Raw genomic sequence first — 16981 nt, 5'->3', positions numbered from 1 at the left:
CAGAGAGTCACAGATAATTTCTAAATTTCTAATTTCTGAATTTCTAAAGGCTGGTGAAAATTGTTATATTATATACACACATATAATACCCCAAAAAATAGGTAACATTTATTGAGCACTTACAATGAGGTAGATGCTGTACTAACAGTTTATACATTATTTAATATAATCATTACAACAGTGACCTTTGATATGGGTTGTATTTCTCCCTTTTGCAGAAGCAAAAAAGAGTTCAGAGAGTTTGGAGAATTTGCCCAAAGTTATAATATTAGTTAAGGGTCAGAGCTGGGAGGTGAAGAAAAGGGAAAAGGTTAAGGATACTTTTAGATAGTAGATCATTAGTATTCAGCTAATGATAATGGTCCCTACTTTTCTATTCAGAAACCAGGAGATACCAGCATTCTGTCCAAGAACTTACAGCTAGGTTTGAAACTAAACTTAGGAAGAGACAGTATGATGCCTGGAAGAAAACAAGTAACTTGGAGAAGCTTGGAGTCAATGGGGAACTAAGAATTAGAGAGGATCATTACACAGCAAGTCATTGTAGGATGAAGTTCAACAGTACAGCCCAGGGCAGGGACACAGGGATTGGAGTGGGCCTGACAGAGTCAAGAGGCTACTTGTGACAATGGGTTCCTAATAAGGAAACCCTGTCTTTGTTTTCAGGCTGCTATGACAAATATCACATAATGGGTTGGCTTAACAATGGCAATTTATTGGCTCAGTTTCAGAGGCTGGAAGGCTTAACTCCCCCGCCCCCCCCCCCCCCCCCCCCCCCCCGGTTGGTAGCAGTCCAGATGACCAGCAATCCTTGGGTTCCTTGGCTTTCCTGTCACAGGGCCATGGCCTTTCCTTTCTTCTCTGGATTCTATTTCCAGCTTCTCCCTGTGGCCTTCTCTTCTGTGCCCAGTTTCCTTTGCTTATAAAGACTTCAGTCATATTGTATTAAGGCCCACCCTTAATTGTATTTTAAAAAGTAGTGCCTGTGCCTCTTATGTTTTGGCACATCCCCATTCCACACATCGCATGACCTGGTGACTTCAAAAAATATTTTTTATTGTAATAACATACACATAACACAAAATTTCCCATTTTTACCATTTCCATGTGTACAATTCAGTGCTATTAATTACATTCACAATATTGTGTTATCCTCCGCTATTCACTACCGAATTTTTTTCATCATTCCAAACAGAAACTCTGTACCTATTAAGCAATAATTCCTAGCCCCTATAACCCATAAATCGACCTTCTGACTCTGAATTTGCTTATTCTAGGTATTCATATAAGTGACCAGTGACTTTGTGCGTGATTGTCTTTTTCTAATGGATATCGCTTTCATGGCAACCTTCTGAAGTCAAAGCTATTCATTCTCTCACTCCCACAAGAGGAGCCCCTCTTTGCTCTCAACTGTTCTCCATACTGCTTTTCCATCCTCTTCCTCCTTTGAAACTTATACCTCTGGCTCTACTATCCTTTAGCTTACTGAGGATTTTAGCACTATTAAAAAGCCTCTCTCTGTGCCAACTCTTACCATCACCGTGAGTGCAATACCAATGCGGTATTTACTTAGTTCTTGACGTCCTTAACTGTGCTTATACCCCTACCTTTAATTCCTTAACTTCACTATTTCTGGTAACACAAGTTTTTTCTTGATGGTGGCCTCAGGGCCATAGTAAGGAACGGGAGAGGGTAGCATTCTTGAGTGTGAAAATATTGGTGGTGCCAGAGCTGGACAGTGTTGACTTCAAGACCCATAGAGAGACCGGAACTAGTAGCCGTAACAAGTAAGGGGGGAGTAGAAAAGGGGTTGGACTGCCCTATGATACTTAGGGAAAAGGTTAAGATTTGGATTTGACCTTTGTGCTGAATTTCCTGGTAACCTGGATGTTCTGTAAAGCTGGACCTGACTCTGGGGACATCTGACACTTTTGACAAATTCCATCTTCTTGAAACACTCTCTTCATTTTTTTTTTTTAGATTTAAAAATTTTTTTTATTTCTCTCCCCTTCCCACCCACCCCCCACCCGTTGTCCGCTCTCTGAGCCCACTTGCTGTGTGTTCCTCCCTGACCGCCTCCATCCCCACCAGCGGCACTGGGAATCTGTGTTTCTTTTTTTTTGTTGTGTCATCTTGTGTCAGCTCTCTGTGTGTGCGGCGCCATTCTTGGGCAGGCTGCACTTTCCTTCGCATTAGGCAGCTCTCCTTACAGGGCGCACTCCTTGTGCGTGGGGCTCCCCCACGTGGGGACACCCCTTCGTGGCACGGCACTCCTTGCGCGCAGGTGCATCAGCACTGGGCATGGGCCAGGTCCACATGAGTCAAGGTGGCCCTAGGTTTGAACCGCAGACCTCCCATGCGGTAGGTGGATGCTCCACCCATTGGGCCAAGTCCGTCTCCCTCTTCCTTCTGATTCACTGACAACTATATCCCAGTTTATGTTCTTCACAAGCTGTTCTTTTTCCAGAGGTCCTCCATGGGTTCTTCTGCTTGTTCCTTAAATTCCCCAGAGAATTCTTCTGAGACTTCTGTTCTTCGCTGGGAAGCTTATCCAAATCTATGGTATCAACTGACAAGGAAATGTTGATGATTCAGAATTTCTGACCGGGACATCACTCATGCTTTAAAAAAGTAGCTTTCTATAAAAGTAATACATACATAGTAAAACAAAAATTCAAACAGTATAGATGGATCTAAGATGAAAGTACAAATCTCATCCATTCCCAGGCTATCCTTTGTAGGTAATTTTGTAATGCATACATTAATTTACCATATTTACTCTCCTACACTTGCTTTTTCACCCATTTAATATATTTTTTCTCCTAAGTTTTAGCTCTGTACATTCAACTGCCTTTAGACATCTCCACCTGGGTGTCCCGCAGACACTTAAAACTCCTTTCCTCTCCTTTCTCCCCTTAATTCATTCTACAGCCCTACAGCTAGTAGCTTCCTTTTTACAGTCAACACCTTGAAACAACTGTTTATATATTATGCTTTTCCAGTCACTCAATCCTCAATTCACCTCAATCTGGTTTTTACCCCACCATTTCTATGAAACAAAATTACCAAATGACTTCCTTGTTGCAAAATCGATTGGACACATTCTAGTTCATATCTTACCTGCCCTCTCTCTTACATTTAACACTTTGACTGGATAACTTCTTTCTTAGTTTTCCTCTTCTTTTTTGTTTGCCCCTTCTCAGTATCCTCTTTTTTTTTTTGGCTTCTTTCACTCATTCATCCCTCAAATGCAGGCAATATTCTTTCTAGGCCATCTTAACCACTCCCACGGTTCAACTGCTATGGCCATTTCTTGCATACGAACACACGCAAACACACACATCCCATATCTTTGGGGCTCCCAGACCACGTTAATATTCAATTAGCTAATGGATTTTTCTTTTTAGATGTTCTACAGACACTTCAAACTCAACTTGATAAAAAAGGGAACTTTTCCTCTTCAAAACAAAACAAAAAATGGAGTATTGTCCAGTAGCCTAAGACAGAACACTGAAATCATCTTGGACTCCTCCCTCTGCCTCATACCCCCTCAAAACCAATCTATTTCTCCCAATCCGTAGGACCTCTCATCCAGGACACACTATCATCATCTCTTTGTTCTCCTTGCCTCTAACCTCACACTCTCTAATCCATTCTCCACAACGCAACCACTGATCTTTCAAAAATGTCATTATAATAGTTCACTCCTTTGCTAAAACATTTCAAAGATTTTCAAATGCCCTTAAGATAAAGTAAATTAACTTACAAGTTCTTCTGTGATCTGGTCTCCCTACCTCCCAAGCCTCTTCTATTAACCTCTCTTTCTCGTAGTCATACCAGATTGCTGGCAACTCCAGAACGTACCCGATACCCCAGTACTCAATTATCCTTCAGAATACAGCTCTAGCGACACCTCCTTCAGGAAGCGGGCGCTCAAAAGGCAAACGCATAAAGAATGAAATCCGAGAGGGGATATGAACTGCGCTTTCAGCACCCCACCCAAGTTTACAGAACTTCGGGTTACCAGCAAACTCGGCGCAAAGGTGAAATCCAGATCTTGACCCTTTCCCCAAGTATCGCGGGGCAATCCGACCTCTGTGCTATTCCGCCCTTACGTGTCATGGCTGCCGGTCGCGGTCTTTCAAGGGGTCTTGAAGTCGGCACTGGCCAGCTCTGGCGCCATCAATCTTACCATACTCCGGAATGCCAGTCTCTTCTATTTCTTACAACGGCGCCGAAGCAGTCGTGAAGAAAAGCCTGCATTGCCAGTTTGCCCCACAGCAACATGGCTACTAATCTCTAGCTCTCCTCCCAAAGTGAAGCCAGCCACTCCTCGTTTAATACCGCTGCCAGGCTGCCCTCACTTAGTATGGCTACGCCGGCTCATTCCTCACTATGGTCTCGAAGCCGCCACTAACCGGCCAGGTTCCGGGAGGCGCTGTTCAGAATGCAGCCACCCCCTCCCGTCACTCCCCTCCCCCACGCCCGCGGCGGCGGCGGCGGCGGCTGGAGCCCGGATGCGGCGCCGTGAGAGGACCCGGGAGGGCGGTGCGGATGGATCCAACATGGCGGCGCCGAGCCTGAGCCGAGAGTGAGACGGCGGGCGGCTGGAGTGGGGAGGGGGAGTCGAGCGGGACGGGGCGGGGCCGGGCGGGGCCGCGAAGGGCTCGGGGAAGGAAAGTGGAGGGGGAGGCGGAGGCGATGTCCAGCCTGAGAACCTCCAGAGAGGGAGGTGACGGGACGCTGCGAGGTGGGGGAGGGGAGCGGCCGAGGGGGGCGTGCGGGGGAGATGGCAACTGTGGGAGAGGGCAGGGGTCGAGGCGGAGGAGTGAGGGCATGGGGAGGGGCGTAAACAAGGGCCGAGGCTGGACAGGGCTGGGGGTATAAGAGAGGCCGAGGTGCGAGTGGGGCTGCGATCGGCCGGATTGAGGGGGTAGGAGCGGAGGGGAGAGGCTGAGGCTGTGAAGGGAACGGGGGGCTTGTAGCTTGTGGTTCAAGGGAGGACTGAACTCTTGGGGGGTGGGGTGGGGTGTTGTGAGAATGTGAAAAGGGTAGAAATTGGACTTACGTTTGGGGGAGGTTTTGAAAGTGTTAAATTTTAAATTGGGGGGAGAGGGGGAAGGGACTATGGGCGAATTTGGGTGGAAAGGAAGGGAACGGAGGTTTGGGGAATAGAAAGTGTCGGTGTGGCGGGGTACTGGAGAAAGTGAGAGACTGGGAGGAAAGTTTGGGAGGAAAGGAAATGGGATGGGAGACAGGACAGTGTACAGTGTAGCTATGTGGGTGATAGAGGTTCAGGGGTTTTCCTTTCCCCTGTGGGAAGGAGCAGAGAGCAGAGTTAAGCACCCTCAGTTGCAGCCAATTCTAACAGCTAGGCTTTTAATACGGTGGGAAGGCAGAAGAGAATCGTCATGTGGGTATGCAGAATTGGGGTCGGATGAGGGTTCAACTGGATTTGCTTACGAAAGGCTCCCTAGTTTACTGTTCCCATGTTTTTCCTTAAAATAAGAGGGGAAAATGAGGAAGCTGATGTTTTCCAAGTGTGAAAGGAAGAAAAGCACTTTTCTAGTTTTTAGCGATTAGTAATGCAAGAGTGGGGAAACAGCCAAGACTGTGTTGGAGCCCTGTATCCTAGCTAAGAGGAGGCTCTGGAAAGTACTGGAAGGGGACAGAAAAGATAGGATGGCAACTAGGCAGCCAGGCTAATTAAATGGGTGCTTTAGTTTCCAGACTCTTCTTTTACTGTTTAAATGCTAGGAGAGAGGAGTCAATATACAGCTAAAGAAAAATGTTCCCAAGTGAAAATGAGGATGTATTTTGTTCTCACTATGGGATAGGTAAGTAGAGGGGTGAAGATAGAATGTGGAGGATAATTTTGGTCTGATAATTGAAGTGAAGGGAAGAAAAATGCTTTCTTTGACTGTTACCCTTTCCTCCCAGTCTCCTGAAGATGAAAATCAATGTTTATCTAACAAAATAGGTGGGTCTCATAAAGAATTGAGGGAAAAGGTGAGGTGTCAGGGAAAATTGGTTTCACCAGAAATTGTCGAATTTGGGATCTTTCTGGTCATGAACTGAGACTGGAAATTATTGGAGTTGGTATTTTGTGAATTGGCTAGTAGAGAGTTGGGGGATTCTAGGGATTTTGTTTGGGGTGAGTTTTCTTACCTAACTTTGAGTGGATCATTTCAAACAAAATGGCGTTATGGCTGACTTTTTGCAGCTGAGATTAACCAACTCTTTGGGCCATTGAGGCATCAAAAGAAAAAGCTTGAAAATTGACTTTTTCCCCCTTATTTTTTTTTTGTTTGTTTTGCTGCTGGATTTGAACCTTGTGCTAGGAAGAGACCTGGGAAATTAAGTTTCTTGCGGAGGTAAGTCTGGAACTATTTGTTTTCGAGCAATGGAAGGGAAAGGAAATGGCATGAGAAATGCATTGGGGCTGAGCCCGGTAGATGCCAGGGAAAATGAGTATTCATCTACCTGAGAGCATAAGGTACCAAGAAAATCTGTTGCAGTCACTATTTCTTTAGGTAACCAGTGGTAGTTAGAAGGGAAAGGAGAAGGGGACATTAGGTGTCTTGGGGGGAACCCCCAGCTTTGGTTTGCTATTATCATTATTCTTCTTGGTCAGCTCTGAGAGAAACATTTTTTAACATATGGAACAATGTACTTCAGTACAATGTTTACTAAATGTTGCGCTTGGAGGTTTGCTCAGGCACCTTCCATGGGAAGACCGCTTACTCTTTTCTCCAGCTGTTCAAGGTTCCTGGAATCTTTTGAAAACTTACTATAGAATTCTGACTCCCAAATATTTGGTTACATTTTCTTCATCCCACCAAGAAAGCTCTTTATGTATTCTTAGACATCTTTAAGATTTTTCCTGTCGTCATCATTTCAAGACATCACATTACAAATTTTTCCACATAACTGTCCTCGAAGGGCTTCTGAGAGAGTCGAATACCTCTAGTCCTGCATGAAAATACAGGTATCATTCCTGGTTGAGAAAAGTCTAGACTCTGCTTAGAAGTGGAAACCCAACAGAGAGGAAATCCTGTAGATACATGTAGACTGTCACCTGGCCTTTGGCTTAGTTGGACCTCCTGAAAGGAAATGCAGCAGTTCGTCAGAATCAAGAATTATTCTTGGGAAATTCTAGGGGGAAGATCTACATGCTGGTCTCAAATGGAACCAGACCAGTGAGTGGGATTAGGACTCTGTTTACTGGAGTGTTTGCCCCTTGGTAACTGACAGTGTTCAGAATCAGACTTAGGAGTTCTTTCTGATCTTGTTTAGAGGGGTACCCTTTCCGCAAAGCCTTGAGACCTTTCATCTAGGATTTCTGCATAATTTAAGCTGCTTTCATTTGCCTCACTGCCATAGAAAGCTAAGTATATTTTGGTGTATGAGAAAGTTGGTCACATTCTTCTAGTGCTAGAGTTAGATTCCTGGAGCCTCCATCAGGATTACTGAGTGAATGAACTTGCTATCCTAGAGTATAACCTAAGTGGGCAGAGCTGCCTTTTGGCCTGTAGGCTAGACTCCTGACATTTCTCCTGAGGACACAGCATTTTTTTTCCTTCATTCAATAAACTGTGTAAGTCTAATCAGCATTCTAACAAGGAAGGGTCTGCTACTCGTCTTTAAAGGTGGCCCTGAGGAATAGGTTCAGGGTCCTTTGTATCTGTCTTGCAGAGGATGGCAAGACAGACCTGGATAAAACCAGCTTAAAACAAACCTTCTGGGATGGGGCAGAAGGCCGTGTAGCCCTACCACCTGCTGTTCACCTGAATGGCAACAGCAGGTGATACAGGAGCCAAAGTTGGAGTGGGATGGAACTCTTTAGTGGTCATTGGATTTATATAAGTTAAAATTTGCTTATGTTTTTTGATTGGCCATTTTCATCTGTAAAATTGCTTGATGGGTTTGAGTAGGAGGGACAAATGGCTGCTTCTGCTGATCTAGGGTAGAAAGGGATATGTTGTCTCTATTCTCTTGACCCTTCATTGTGTTCCACCTAGAACAAGGTTTCTCTGACATTTTGGGCCAGATAATTCTTTATTATGGAGGGCTGTCCTATGCATAATAGGATATTTGGCAGCATCCCTGACCTCTGTTAACTTTATGCCATTAGCACCTATTCCTTCCACCTGCCTCAGTCACAACAATCAAAAATGTCTCCAGATGTTGCCATATGTTCCCTAGGGGGTAAAATCGCCCGTGCTTAAGAATATCTGACCTAGAAGCTCTAATAATTCTTGGCACCTTGAATCATCCAGGCTGAGATAAAGGACTTAAAGGTAGCTGGTTTCCTTCTAAGATGTAGGGAGTTAACCCTCAGGGGATTGAGGCCTTTTTGTAGAATTGTATCTATTAACGCATAATTAGAACCATTGTGCTTTCCAGCCATTCTGCCTCACTTTCCAATGGCCTGGTGGATGGGGACAATATTTCTTCATTTCCTGGGGTTTAACTGGGACACTTTAAATAATTAGGACGCTCTGGAGCAACCTGCTCTTTTGATTGGGCGAATGTGAAACCTGCCCATCTGCTTTCCCTGGGATCCTCATAATCAACAGCTGGCCAAAGAGAACAGGTGGAATAGGGAATCAGAATTTGTAGGGGCTCCAAGGAAGGCTCAGTTTTCTCATGTTGCCAGCTATGAGCAAGAAGTTATTTTCCTTCAGCCCCTGCTGTTTGCCTCCAGTGACAGAAGCAGGTGAAACGAGGAAGACACAAGGAAAATCAGTCTATGGTTGAATAGCTATTTTCCCAGCTGTTTCTCATGGTTTGGGCTCTCCAAACCAGATACAGGTTATATTTACTTTCCACATATCAGGCCCATTTGATGGGAGTAAGTGATTCCAGAGTGTATCTCTCCTTTTGTTAAGGGAGTAAGTCCATCTGTACTTCCATCTTAGGTTTCCTGAGGAAGAGAGTGCCAGGTCCTGCTTGCTCTTCACCTTTCTGATTCCTCATCAGCTTGGCTCTTCTGAAGTAGCTTATTTTCTATTTCTAGCCTAGCCTCAGTTTCTTGATTTATAAAATGGGCAGAGCAACCTATCTTATTGTTGAGTGTGCTTTTAGGTTACATGGTGTAGTGTGGATAGTTCTGCACAGTGTAGAGGAGACTGCAGCTAGCTGGCATATATATGCATGGAATTGTGCATTTTTACATCCTCTCATTTTGGACTTGTGTAGGTTTCTTAATTGGTGTTGCTTGTGGCGATTTTTTGGAGATTAAGTTTAGTTCAACAGACAATGGAGTACTCCTGCTATGCTGGGCTCTGTACATTGCTAGGGACTAGAGACAGAAAGATGAATATGACTTAGTCCCTCTCCACAAGTAGCTTAGGCTCTAATGGGATAATCAATACACAAATAATTTCAGTGTCCTGTGATAAAGGCTTCAAAGGAAATATACACAGGGCTTTATAGGAGCACAGAAGAAGACTACTTATCCTGGCATGGGGTTGTAGAGAATGCACTTTGAAGATGGTATCTGAGCTGATTCTTAAAGGATGAGTTGGAGTTAGCCATCCAAAAAAGGGTGGTGATGAGAATGTGGAAAGAGTGTGGAAGAGGGCATTCAGGCAAAGGGATTTATATCAAACCTGAAGCAAGATATAGAGAAGTGAATTGTATGATGTGTGTGCACTATAAACAGGCTGATGTTAGAGAAGATGGGGTATGGTGGCAAGTCAAGTTGGAGAGGGAGGCAGGGCCTGATCTTAAAGGCTTGGTGTGCTGTTTAAGGAATTTGGAGTTTTCTTCTAGGTGAGGAGGGGACTGTAGATAGTCTTAAGCAGGAAAGTGATGTGGTCAGTTTTGCATTTTAGGTAACTAACTCAACTGGATGTGAGGGATGGATTTAGGTAGGTTAAGATTGGTGGTAGGGAGAGCCCTTAAAACGACTGTTTCAGTAGTCTGGGTGAGATATTATTAGGACCTGAACTAGGGCAGTGGAGGTGGAAAGGAGGAGCAGATTTAAGAAATACTTAGTAGTAGCATTCAACAGTAATTTATAATTGATTGGGTGGTTGGAGGTTGTGGTCAGAGTGGAACAGTACCAAGTGCTCCTGTATGGTGGGGCAGTAAGTGTGAGTAACTAGAGTGGAGGTTAAAGTTGCTGGATGTGAGGATTGGTTATTGGCTGAGGTACTAATATTACTTAGGATTATGGAGGAACATGTGAATCAAATACCAGTTTACATAATGAATATAGGTCTTTGATAGGTCATTGACAGGGGTTAATAAATGACAACCGCAAAGGAAGATTAGGAGGTGATCTATTCAGAAGATTTGAGTGAGCATCAAGGGAGTATAGTGGCAAAGGAAATTACAAAAATGTTATTTTCATTTGATTCTTTACTCCAAGAAGTAGACGTTCATCCCTGTTTTGTAGATGAGGGCATTGAAACTTTGAAGTAAAGTGACTTGCCTAAGGTCACAACTCTGCAGCTTGTTAATGGTAGTCAGAATTGAAACTAGTTCTAGGTCTAAAGATTTTCAGTTTCCTTATTGTGAGTCCCTAAGTACATCTGATGCAGCTTCCATTTTAGAGTTAAGAATGAATTCTCTACTTCCTCTCAATTCTACCTACATTTTAAGAGGGAACTGACTGGTCTCAAGAGACTGAGAGCAGTGTTTTGGAAGTAGGAAGAACTATCAGAGTAATATCTAATAGCTTTTGCTGAATATGTAGCACTAATATTGCATACAACATTTTCACTTTGGAGATGTGACAATATTTCTTTCTCCAGTAGGATCTGGACTTAGGGTAGCATCTGCTGGGTTTGGGCAGAGAGCTAAAGGCTCACACTTTTTTTTTTTTTAACTTAAAATATCTTATTTAATAAAAGTATTTACTTAATACTTACTAAGCACTGTACTGTGCCAGACATATGTTAGGCAGGCACAGTTCCTGCCACTGAGTGGCTCACAGATTTCATTCCCTGTCCTTACAGTACAGTGGGGATCACAGCTGCTGAGCAGGGATTCTGGAAAGCATTGTGCACCTGAGCCCCCAGCATGGCGGGCCTAAAGCGGCAGGCAAGCCAGGTGTGGCCAGAAGAGCACGGTGAGCAGGAACACGGACTTTATAGCCTGCACCATATGTTTGACATCGTGGGCACCCACCTGACACACAGAGATGTGCGTGTTCTTTCCTTCCTCTTTGTTGATGTCATTGATGACCATGAGCGTGGCCTCATCAGAAATGGACGTGACTTCTTATTGGCACTGGAGCGCCAGGGCCGCTGTGATGAGAGTAACTTTCGCCAGGTGCTGCAGCTGCTGCGCATCATCACTCGCCATGACCTGCTGCCCTACGTCACCCTCAAGAGGAGGCGGGCTGGTGAGGGTGCATGGGGGCTGAGGACACTGGAATCAGGGAAGAGTTGTGAGGGGCCAGGAGTGAGTAGCATAGGCATCCAAGGGGGAGGAGGCATTGACCCTGGGGAGTACTTAGGATAATAGGTTATGAGGCCCACTGAAGGATTGGACTGGGGGGGGAGGGTGTCATTATATCTTTTTTTTTTTAATGACTCCTTTTATCCTTGCAGTGTGCCCTGATCTTGTAGACAAGTATCTGGAGGAGACATCAATTCGCTATGTGACCCCCAGAGCCCTCAGTGATCCAGAACCAAGGACACCCCAGCCCCCTAAAACAGGTGAGGTGTTAACTCCCCCTAATTTCCATAAGCAAGTAAGACACTGATACCATGTTGCCAGCTTTGCCAACTTAAGGAATACTTTCTTTCCCTATCTAGCCCCATAGAAATCAGGTGAGGTGTTAATGCTTCACCAAGGTCCTGTAATTGCTCCCACTTTATGAACTCTTCAGGTCACATTCATACTTATTTTAGTGCTAATTCGGAATGATTCTTTCCTCATTCCAAGAGAATTGTCTGAATTTTTTGCTTTTACCTTACTCTGTCTTTTCCCCTTTCACCCTCTGGCCAGTGCCTCCCCACTATCCTGTGGTGTGCTGCCCCACTTCAGGCCCTCAGATGTGTAGCAAGCGGCCAGCCAGAGGGAAAGCCACACTTGGGAGCCAGAGAAAACGCCGGAAGTCAGTGACACCAGATCCTAAGGAAAAGCAGACATGTGGTGAGGAAGTTCAAGGGTTGTAGAGGTGGAGTAGATTTGAGGGAAAACTGGTGGGATACTGGGCAATTTATGCTATTCAGTGTAAGACTCACTTTGACTGCTGTTGCAGAGGAAAACTGAATGGCATCATCTCGGCAGGGAGAATTCTTTTGTATCTTTGTGGCAGAGTATATTTCAACTTTTTTTCAGTTAATACTTAAAGGGATCCTATTGTAGAATGAACCAAGTCAAGAGAGAATACTAAAATGAATTTATGTGCCTTTTAGGAAAATATCTGGGAATAATGCTGACCTGGGCATGTCCATTTAAGGGAACCTCCTACATTTAGGCAAGGATTTCAGAGGAAATCCTGGAGAAAAGGTAGAGAAGCTGTTAGGTGATGTGCCTTGCCTTACCACTCTGCTGTTCTCTTCAACCTTTCAAACTTGGTTGCAAACTCATCTCTCACTGTAACCTCTTCTCCCCATATCTTCTCATCCTCAGACATCAGGCTGCGAGTTCGGGCTGAATACTGCCAGCATGAGACTGCTCTGCAGGGCAACGTCTTCTCTAACAAGCAGGACCCACTTGAGCGCCAGTTTGAGCGCTTTAACCAGGCCAACACCATCCTCAAGTCCCGGGATCTGGGCTCCATCATCTGTGACATCAAGTTCTCTGAGCTCACCTACCTCGATGCATTCTGGCGCGACTATATCAATGGCTCATTACTAGAAGCACTTAAAGGTGTCTTCATCACAGACTCCCTCAAGCAGGCTGTGGGCCACGAAGCCATCAAGCTGCTGGTGAATGTGGATGAGGAGGACTATGAGCTAGGCCGACAGAAACTCCTGAGGAACTTGATGCTGCAAGCATTGCCCTGACCTTTCCTCTTGTCTCACCTCTCTGGGGACTGCTCCCACCCACCTCTGGAGCTTACATACTGTTCTGGGGTTTGTTCTCTACCCTTCCAATCACACCCCCTGCCTTTTTTTTTTTTTTTTTTAAAGGTAAAGACAAAGGAAAGTGGAAGTGGTGTCCTCACCCCTCCCTGCACCCATGTGCCTGGGCTTCCTCTTTCTTTCCCTTTTCCAATTACCCCTGATATGTGTCTCTACAGCCACCTTACCACTGAGCCTAAGACAAATGTGTAGGGAGAAGCAAAGTCTAGAAAACATAGTTTTTGTAAGGGATTGAAGTGAACATTGCTTTCGGATGCATTGAGGGGTTATCAATACTTCTGGCTTTATGTGGGCTCTTAAATTTTGTCTGAAAAACCAAAGGGCTTTGAGTAAGGGAGCTATGTGGAAGGTGGGTCTCTGAAGTGTATTTTGGAAATTAATCACCACCCTCTCCCAAATTACAGAATTTTTAAAAAACAAAGAAGCTGTGGCCCTTTCCACTCTCTCCTGGCCTCTGGTGCTCTCCTTTCTGCCTCCTTTCTTCCATTCATGGCTTGAAACCTTTGCTCCTTCTTTTGTCCCCTTTATAAATCCTCTTCCAGAGAGTAATAGGTAAGAGAACTGGGTCAGCCTAGTCACTCCTCCCAGCTGTGGTGTGTGTGTGTACACATACACAGGGTAAATGGAGAAGAGGTTGCTGATTAAAAAAAAAATACACTCCCCCTGAAAAGGGGAAGGGGGAGTGTGACATTTTCCTCCCATGTTCAAGTGAAAATAAATAATGTACCCTGCAGCCCTTTTCCCCTTTGCTTTCTTCTGACTTGGGCAAAGGGCATCACAGGTGAAAGAGAAGTAATTCAGTATCAACTCTTTTATTCTTTTTTTCTTCCCCATTCTCTACCCCCAACCCCTTAGGAGAAAGGGGCTTGGACATGGCACTGAGTGTTGCACTTTTATTTAGGTAGGCATGTTGAATGAGCCAGGAAGCCTCGAACTGGAGCCTGGTCCAGCTGGTACCATATCACCTCCCTTGCAATGTCCAAAGGAGATGTCCAAACACAGACTTTATGATTATTATATTTCTTCCAATGCCAGTGCTGCTCAGGCCTCAGAGTAACTCCAGTTTTCATGAAATAAACAGTGGTTATATAAAACTCCACCTTTCTGAAACTGAAATCTGAGCTCAGGTGAAAGTTTCTTCTTTCCCAAGAAGATGAGCCTGTTCCATCAAGAGTCAAGGTTCTCCAGGTGAGGGGAGCTGCACCTGGGTCCTGCCCATAAGTCATGGAGCACCAGCTCACAAAAGGAGACAACTCACAGAAGTCAAAGGCTTAAGATGCTGGCTGACCCAGATTGCCATAGAGGTCAGGCCTGCGGTGCTGGAACACAGGCAGGTGTTGGCGCAACTGTCGAAGATAGTTGAGGTCAATTCGGGCAAGGCAGAGGCCTGGCCCCTCAGAGCAGCGGGCCATTACTGTTCCCCAAGGATCCACCACCATGCTGTGTCCATAACTTGCTCTCTTCTCATGGTGGCGCCCACACTGTGCTGCTGCCACTACATAGCACTGGGTTTCAATGGCACGGGCTCGCAGCAGTACCTGGGGGATGAGGACATGTGTGTTCACTTAACTACATGGCAGCTGCTAGTGGGGGTAGTGACAGGAGATAGATTTTATAGGCCAAATGTGTTCTGATAATTGCCTAAGAATGGTTTACTATGTTAACTCTTCGTTAACATTCGAAAGCCAGGCAGCAATCTGGGGAATGATTTCCTACTAGGTGGGTCGGGGAAGAAAATCAACTGGTAGGGCCAAAGGAGAAGAATGAGGTTAAAAGAAGGCCCTTATTTTCAAAGAGGTGTCCTCTTACCTCCCAGTGGGCTGGGCCTGTAACAGATCCAAAAGCTGAAGGATAGGTAAGTATTTCTGCTCCAGCCTGAGCCAATGCCAGAGAGAGTTCAGGGAACCGCATGTCATAGCAGATAGCTAGACCAATCTGTAATAAAAATTAGCCTACGTAGTCCTCCTGTCCTGCATTTGTCACAGTATCTCGTCACACCCCTGCTACTTTACTCAGTTTTCTATACTACCACTTCAAAATATTCCTATTCCCCACCCTCTTGTGCCTTTCCCACCCTCATCCTCTCACAACTCCCACCTTGCCTGCTGGTGTACTGATAGGTGACTCAAGACTGGGTCCAGGAATGGTAGAGTTGCTCTCATGCATGAGCCCCTGCCCTGGAATCTCTACATCACACAGATGTGTCTTCCTGTAAGTGGCCACCACTGACCCTAGAATAAAGGGAGAAGGAATACTCAGTGCTGGTGTGCTAGAAGCCCAGCTTAGCGCCTCTCCTCCCCAGGAGATGGTTTATAGACTAGGAATAGAAGGACAAACACCTAAAACCATAGACCAAGGAAGTAAGAGTTGAGAAACATTGCTAGGGATCTGAGTGTAGGCAGAAGAGCCTAGGAAAGGTAGGCTAAACAGTTGTGAGGTCTCACCCTTGTTGTTCAGAAGCACATGACAATTGTAGATTTTCTGAGTCTGTTCCCAGTCTTGGCCACGCTCGTGGAAACCACCCAAGGACAGCCAAAGTCCACATTCCCTAGGGGGGGAGGGGGGGGAATGGACACTGACAGCTCCTCTCAAGGCTCTATCTTGGTAACAGGCTATCCAGGGACACTGCCCAACAAAGATTTTACCTCTCCCTCCCACTTTCTCAGATACCTGGCAAGCTGGGTATATTCTCCCACAAGGTTCCCACCCAGTGGCTCAGACAGGCGTAGTGTCTCTGCAGGGTCCCGTGCGATGAAGTCAAATGCCTCAGGCAGAAAAGCCAGGCAAGCGCCCAGTCTGGCAGCCTCTCGAACCAGCTCAGCACATGTTTTAAAGTTCTGCTGTTTGTCCGGTGTTGATGTTATCTGGCACACAGCCACCAGGGGCAGTTCCCAGGAGGAAGAGGAGATGGCCATGGCTCTGGGTCTGTGAATGGCACCGGCAGGATTATCGAATTTTCGGTATGGAAAACAAGTTTAATGATAAGAAGCTCAAATGGGGAGGCAGGAAAGCTGAACTTCCCTTTGAATCTGCCCATAACGGGATTCACTGACCCAGGCCTAGCAGGGCTCACTAATCAAATGTTCTGGATGGTTGGCACCCTGTCGTCTCCCACCATCCATTCATGTAACAAACATTTTCCAATATGTGCCAGGCACTGAAGATACAACAAAACATGTTACCTGGGCTGAGCACAAAGTACTGAGAGCCGAGAAATCCGAAGTCCAGGACACAGAAGGGACAGGAGCTGGTTGGGAGGCCTGATGATGAAGCCCGGCCTGAGAAAGGTGAGAAATCAGGACTCTAACCCCTTCCGCAAGCAATAAATTCCTAGACTTCTCTAACCTCTCTTCGTACTGCGAGGCTGATCATGATCTTGCCAGAAAAGCTAAGCCTTCAACTTTAAGTAATTATTAGCTACGGGTAGAGATCTTAAGGTGGGAAGATGGAGGAAGGAGCGCTGCTCAGCGCTTGAATACCTCGACTTCCAATCTTCCGGTGATCTCACATTAAACTGAATGCCTTTTCCTCTGCCAAACGTCTCCACAGTTCAAAAGTCACCTCCGGGAAACTTGTTTGGTTTTCCCAGGTCGTCTTGACTGTGCACCTGCACAGCTTTACTGACTCAAAGTTTATTTCGCCCCTTACACCGGGAAGCCCTGAGGGGTCCCTGCAACCCCATGGCGGGCATGGGGCACAACAACCTAGATCCCAACCTGCGTCCCCACCCTCCAAGATAACCTGTCCTTCCCATCCTGTCCCGGGGGGTAGCATCTCTGTTACACAAGTTAAAGCACCGCAGCCGACGGGATGAGAAGTAGGTCCTACATGAAGATACGTCCAAAACCATTCGCAGGATCCGAAACGAAGCGCAGCCTGAAGCCTGAGAAGACCCGGACGAGTGGGCGGTAACTTCATGACCGGATGTGACG

At 45.7% G+C, this 16981-nt stretch overlaps 2 protein-coding genes and 1 long non-coding RNA gene across 10 annotated transcripts; 1 reads left to right on the top strand and 2 right to left on the bottom strand.

Annotated features, from left to right (window-relative positions):
• Positions 1–1035: 1035 nt before the first annotated feature.
• On the bottom strand, positions 1036–4234 carry LOC131280907 (uncharacterized). The gene is made up of 2 exons (XR_009188587.2): positions 4116–4234; positions 1036–2569 (listed from the first exon to the last, which is right to left on the bottom strand). It is a non-coding gene; the product is annotated as an uncharacterized lncRNA (long non-coding RNA).
• A 275-nt stretch (positions 4235–4509) lies between these two features.
• DEDD (death effector domain containing) lies at positions 4510–14835 on the top strand. 4 transcript variants are annotated; one of them, XM_004448367.5, is made up of 7 exons: positions 4510–4591; positions 6342–6374; positions 10968–11154; positions 11284–11356; positions 11565–11672; positions 11965–12111; positions 12595–14835. In XM_004448367.5, the coding sequence occupies exons 3-7, from the start codon at positions 11032–11034 to the stop codon at positions 12969–12971; spliced, it is 828 nt and encodes a 275-aa protein (XP_004448424.1). In that variant the 5' UTR covers positions 4510–4591; positions 6342–6374; positions 10968–11031; the 3' UTR covers positions 12972–14835. The 4 variants fall into 4 exon arrangements, with proteins under 4 accessions (XP_004448424.1, XP_004448423.1, XP_058165970.1 ...); XM_004448366.5 differs by having other exon boundaries at positions 10968–11356; XM_012528781.4 differs by lacking the exon at positions 4510–4591 and adding an exon at positions 4664–4750 and having other exon boundaries at positions 10968–11356.
• NIT1 (nitrilase 1) lies at positions 13846–16976 on the bottom strand. 5 transcript variants are annotated; one of them, XM_004448363.5, is made up of 7 exons: positions 16878–16976; positions 16232–16327; positions 15720–15974; positions 15494–15597; positions 15147–15280; positions 14859–14984; positions 13846–14587 (listed from the first exon to the last, which is right to left on the bottom strand). In XM_004448363.5, coding segments are annotated over exons 1-7 (984 nt in total). In that variant the 5' UTR covers positions 16880–16976; the 3' UTR covers positions 13846–14320. The 5 variants fall into 5 exon arrangements, with proteins under 5 accessions (XP_004448420.2, XP_004448419.2, XP_023447348.2 ...); XM_004448362.5 differs by having other exon boundaries at positions 16847–16945; XM_023591580.3 differs by having other exon boundaries at positions 16835–16936.
• Positions 16977–16981: the final 5 nt, after the last annotated feature.

The sequence above is a fragment of the Dasypus novemcinctus genome, chromosome 13 (assembly GCF_030445035.2).
Source record: "Dasypus novemcinctus isolate mDasNov1 chromosome 13, mDasNov1.1.hap2, whole genome shotgun sequence".
NCBI classification, from domain to species: Eukaryota; Metazoa; Chordata; class Mammalia; order Cingulata; family Dasypodidae; genus Dasypus; species Dasypus novemcinctus.
This window is presented reverse-complemented; position numbering and strand designations above follow the sequence as displayed.

Coding starts and splice junctions, on each gene's coding strand:
- NIT1 (XM_023591580.3), bottom strand. CDS start 16,899: ATGGTTTTGGACGTATCTTCATGTAGGACCTACTTCTCATCCCGTCGG. Junction 15,975..16,231: donor GTACTTTGTGCTCAGCCCAG/GTAACATGTTTT, acceptor TGCCATTCACAG/ACCCAGAGCCATGGCCATCT. Junction 14,985..15,146: donor TCAGTACACCAGCAGGCAAG/GTGGGAGTTGTG, acceptor TTTTTATTACAG/ATTGGTCTAGCTATCTGCTA.
- DEDD (XM_004448366.5), top strand. CDS start 11,032: ATGGCGGGCCTAAAGCGGCAGGCAAGCCAGGTGTGGCCAGAAGAGCAC. Junction 11,357..11,564: donor CCTCAAGAGGAGGCGGGCTG/GTGAGGGTGCAT, acceptor TTATCCTTGCAG/TGTGCCCTGATCTTGTAGAC. Junction 12,112..12,594: donor TAAGGAAAAGCAGACATGTG/GTGAGGAAGTTC, acceptor TCTCATCCTCAG/ACATCAGGCTGCGAGTTCGG.